This window comes from Mastacembelus armatus, chromosome 1, assembly GCF_900324485.2.
Source record: "Mastacembelus armatus chromosome 1, fMasArm1.2, whole genome shotgun sequence".
Classification (NCBI taxonomy): domain Eukaryota; kingdom Metazoa; phylum Chordata; class Actinopteri; order Synbranchiformes; family Mastacembelidae; genus Mastacembelus; species Mastacembelus armatus.
In genome coordinates, this window is record NC_046633.1 from 17,405,255 (window position 1) to 17,409,942 (window position 4,688).

A 4,688-nucleotide genomic window follows, 5' to 3' on the forward strand; every position below is an offset into this window, starting at 1 on the left:
TGTAAGGAGTTCAGTTGAACCAACTCTAAAACAAAATATATGGCGCAGAAAGTGATACAGCATTTTGCAACTTTTAGAAGTTCCTAAAATGGTCTCAAAATTCAAAGAGAAGCACAATTTGACTACCTGTTTTCATGTTGCCTGTTTTGGTATACAGCAGCGCATAGTGTATCTCCTGAATATGAAGGTTATAGCACTAGGTCAGAAAAATGTTTAGATTCTAAATGTGTGCATGTTTCTTCTAATTTCTCTAGGGTTGCAGTTAAAAAGGGTTTCATACTGGACATTATTTTACTTATATACTCAACAAAGGTAACAACTATCAAAGAACGTGCATATCCAGGAAACAGGCCTGGCAATTCACTTTCGAGCCTTGAGTGTATCTCTAAAGTGCAAACCCAAATCTTTTTGTGTAATGTCTGACTGTAAGCCAGTCCATAAGGAATGGGCCGCGGCTTGGCTTCGTCAGAGCGGGAGAACAGCTTTCCATTGTGTACACTTTAAATTATGCTGAGACTGCTGATGTACTAGACTATGGCTGTGTTTCAGCAGCAGAGTGCACAGAGACTGAGGATCCAGACGCTGCCTCACACAGAAACTTAGGAAGGGATGAGCCTCACTTCCTGTCTGTATCAGTCCCGCATTTCCTGTATGGATCAGGACTTTTCCCAAATTATTTTGTTTCTCAATGTCTTGCTTTTACATTGACACACTGTATGATAGATATAGAGAGGTGCATCCACACAGATACTTAGATAGGCCTGAGTGTGTAACACTTCTTTTGTAGGGCATATTGACTTAAATATACAAATATGTGTGTGTGTGAGGTAAATATTTGAATTGAATAGCAAAGGATCAGTATTTTTCCATGTCTTAGTTTCTCAGATCAACATTAGGTTCATAACATGTTTCCCATCTGGTATGCCATTATGTGTTGCTCATATCACGAATATGTCAAGCATCAGTTGAAGATGAATATTATGATTTTGATATTAGCGTCTACTGTTTTTAATTTTTTTTCTCCTTCCAGACTTACTGATATTTTGTCTTTACACTTTCTATGATCTTGTTCCTTTTGACTATTCAGCTGATAGTAATGGATTTTATAGATTATGTTGAATTTATTCATATTTCATATCCTATATACAAACTAATTTGCTCATAATTTATGACGCAATATATGCTTAGTTAATGAGGGCTGAGTTTTTATAGGAAAAAAAAATTACCTACAAGCAATTTGGGCCTTTTGGATTGGAGAAGGTGTTATCACTTAAGATTTACATCAACAAGCCAGACATTTTAAGTTTTTACTTTGGTTTTGGAATTCACAACTTTTTGTGTCTGTTGTGTTCAGTCAGTAAGTCTTCTCTTTTTTTTTTTAAACCTAATCCATGCAGCACAATTTAGTAGAAATTACAGTGGTACTTTGACTGTTTGGAATAATAAACTCACTAAATATACACTGGTTCCCAATTATCTGAACGTTCATGTAATAATAAACCACTGAAATACAAAGGTCACCTGAAAATACTGAATCAATCCTGTTATAATATTTTTTGAATGAAGATGTTTTAATTATAGTTGGAATAAATGGTGTAATGAGCCATTCGGCAAAAGTGACTAAAGTAACAATATCTGGATACTAAGAAAAAACAGACATGCGTGAAACAGAATAAAATGTTAATTACATTCATTTAAATACATAGATAATTTCAGTAATTCAAAATTCATTATGATACGGGAAATGCATGCAGATAGGCTATAGCAATTTCTTTGGTGGTTTAGGCTGCTGGAAATTATAATAATAATAATGATAATAATAATGAAATGCCATATAATCAATAAAGGAAACTGATTCTGCTTAGGCCTCCCTCCGGCGCAAACTGCTATTTTCATAAAACGGATATGTCTAACAAGTAGGTTTAGTGTCAGGCCTACAAAACCCATAACTTTGAAAAATAAATAATACGGAATCTGTTTATTTGCGTGATATGTAACTACTCCTCTTGCTGTCTTCGTGAACAGTTTAGGCCGCAAGTCTACCATCCACCCTCTAAATGCTTGAAACTTCGCAAAACGCCACCAAAAAGTGTCTCTTTCATGTGGAGGTTCATTAAAACCATCATACGTCCGCATCATACAGGCTGAAGTACTTGCTGGCGTTTGAGAAGCAGATGTAAGGCGTGCTACTCCCCGGGTACACCACGGGCAGAGGCATGGGCAGCAGGCATCTCCCTAGGAGGTTGCTGTCTTTATACATGGCCGGGAGCTGGCCCACCACCACCACTGGCTTTCCAGACTCGGGGAAATCGCTAACGGGTCCGTCGATTTCGGTCGAGATTTGCCGTTTCAGTTTATTCCTGCGGTTCTGAAACCAAATTTTCACCTGGGTCTCCGTGAGCTGGAGCGAACTGGCGAGGCAGGCGCGCTCTGCGCTGCTGAGATAGCGTTTCATGTCGAAGGTAGACTCCAACTGGAAAATCTGTCTCTTGGAGAAAATAGTGCGCGTTTTCTTTTTCGTGATCATTTTGCTCTTCTTGGATGGACTTCCTCCTTTGTGGGGTTCCGTGGCCGTGGTGGGGGAGCTGCTGTCATCGCAGCTGCTGTCCCCGCTCTCAAAGCGCACGTCCGGCGCCTTCCTCGGATCCGCGCGGCTGATGATGACTGATTCCGTCGCTCCGGTGCAGTCTGTGATCACCTCTGCAACAAAATCCAACACTGTTTAGCGCGTTGTGGTTAAGTCTCAAACCGCAGGCTACTTCTATACTGAACCTGAAATTGCAATAAGTTATTATCTTTTCAGTTATTATCTTTTCAGTAACTATTGCAGATGACACACGGCCTCTATTATACCGGTGTGCAGCGATAAATTCATGAAAACCCTCTTACCACAATCGTTAAACCGCCTGCCCGGGCCCAGCGTCTGCTGGGCTCCGTGCTCCTCGTGGTGACTCTGAAAACCGTCTTTACGCGCCGGTGTGGCCGAGTCATCTTCCAGTCCGCTGGGATGACAGCGGTCACAGTCTCTCTTCAGGTTGAGGATGTTGTCAATGGTGAATTTCAAAGAGGCGGCGGGTCGACATGCTGCGTCCACTTTGTTCATATTCTCCGAGGCGTTATTCCTCTTTTGTTTACTTCCGCGACTCTGCTCGCCGTTAAGTCTAAACTGGGTTAATCTCACCACTAACGCACCATAGCAGCAGCCACTGGGCAGTCACTGCTGGGCTGGCGACGCTCTGCCTGCACCGTTACTGCACGCACCGGATGGAGAGCGCTTTGGCCTCGCTGATTGGTCCAGAGGAGCGTGCATTTCGACCCAATAATAGCGAGGAGGGCAGGGGAGTATTGTTGTGCCCTCCCTCTCCTCCTCTCTACACACCCCCCACTCCTCCCTGAGTCCCTCATACATTTGCTACAAGGAGACCCGGAGTCCGGACTATCCCGAGTCTTGTGGGGCTCCCACTGGACGATATAAAACAGTTCACTGTTTCATTATTAGTTCACGCCATACACAGTAGGTATGTGATGTAACTGTGTGCAGTCGATTACTCATTGGTTTGTAGACCGCACGCTCTCCTTCTGCAATGCTGGCAGCTGTGGGGCCAACAAAAGTCAAACGAGTCGTATTGGCGTTGTATTGTATTTCTGCATAATGAAAACATATAACATCATTTAGAAAGTATCTATAAGTAATGTTTTCCTCGTGCTGCTTGCTGTGGAAAGGGCAGAAAAAATGAAAACACCCCAGAATTTTTTTCTGTACGGAATCAAGTAGTGGTGGTGCGAAAAGTAAAAATTCACATAGCTCTTGGATATGTTTTAGGTTGAGATTTTACATTTTAACCCTCATTGTTTATTATGTATTTTTCTTAGCCACCATCTACGCAGGTCTACTATTTTATTAAATTTGTTATGGTAGGCTATGTATTTTTATCCCCCACTGCAGAGTTTTGTATTAAGTGCCATGGATGCATTTAGCTTCCCCAAATGCATAATTAACACATTTTCACTTGTGGCTTTTTGAGTTTGTACTCTTTGTTTCCTTATCGATTTCAGATTTTCTTCAAAATTATGATGCAGTAACAACATGACGGATGTTTTGTCTGTTTAGTCCATTTTAACTTTCCCTGATTATTCTTAAATGAATTGTCTGTAACGGTTTATATCACGGTTGGGTTGAGCATCAAGGGATACTTTTGATACAGAAACCTGAAAAGAGAGTTTGCTGCTCTAAGCTTTGTTCTTTGTGTTTGTCACAGAACATATGGACTCACTTTATTCTCTGAAAATAATGTGTGAGACTTTGCACCTTTATAGTTGACATAAAAGAAGACACAGGTTTATAAACAACAAAAAACTGAATATTTTGTGCTGGCTTTTTTTTATTTATATATTACGTGAAAAAGTGACAAAGCTGTAAAATCTGTGGCTTTAAATATAAACTTAAGTTTGCAAAAATATGTGTATGAAAACAGTACATGACCCTGTTGTTGGAATCTACACTGTGACAGGAGCACAGACTCTTGTAGAGGCTTATGCACGGAAATATAGAGGGTCCTTTATTGTGTCATAACCTCGCGACTCTTTGGATGCAATCGACAGTTTAATGCGACATTGTGGGTTATTGCACAATTCGTTATGAACGGGGTCAGGTTAATGTTAAGAGTTCCGTGGGTCTTGAGCAGTCT

The 4,688-nt window shown here is 40.8% G+C and overlaps 1 protein-coding gene across 1 annotated transcript; it reads right to left on the reverse strand.

The window, feature by feature from the left end:
* Positions 1-2,122: 2,122 nt before the first annotated feature.
* Positions 2,123-3,115, reverse strand: hmx4 (H6 family homeobox 4). Its single transcript, XM_026304218.1, has 2 exons — positions 2,890-3,115; positions 2,123-2,700 (listed from the first exon to the last, which is right to left on the reverse strand). The coding sequence occupies exons 1-2, from the start codon at positions 3,101-3,103 to the stop codon at positions 2,123-2,125; spliced, it is 792 nt and encodes a 263-aa protein (XP_026160003.1). The 5' UTR covers positions 3,104-3,115.
* Positions 3,116-4,688: the final 1,573 nt, after the last annotated feature.

Bases quoted from the DNA above. Each gene is read 5' to 3' on its own strand.
- hmx4 (XM_026304218.1), bottom strand. From the start codon at position 3,103: ATGAACAAAGTGGACGCAGCATGTCGACCCGCCGCCTCTTTGAAATTC. The intron at 2,701-2,889 runs GTAAGAGGGTTT...ATTTTGTTGCAG, and splicing joins CAGGCGGTTTAACGATTGTG to AGGTGATCACAGACTGCACC.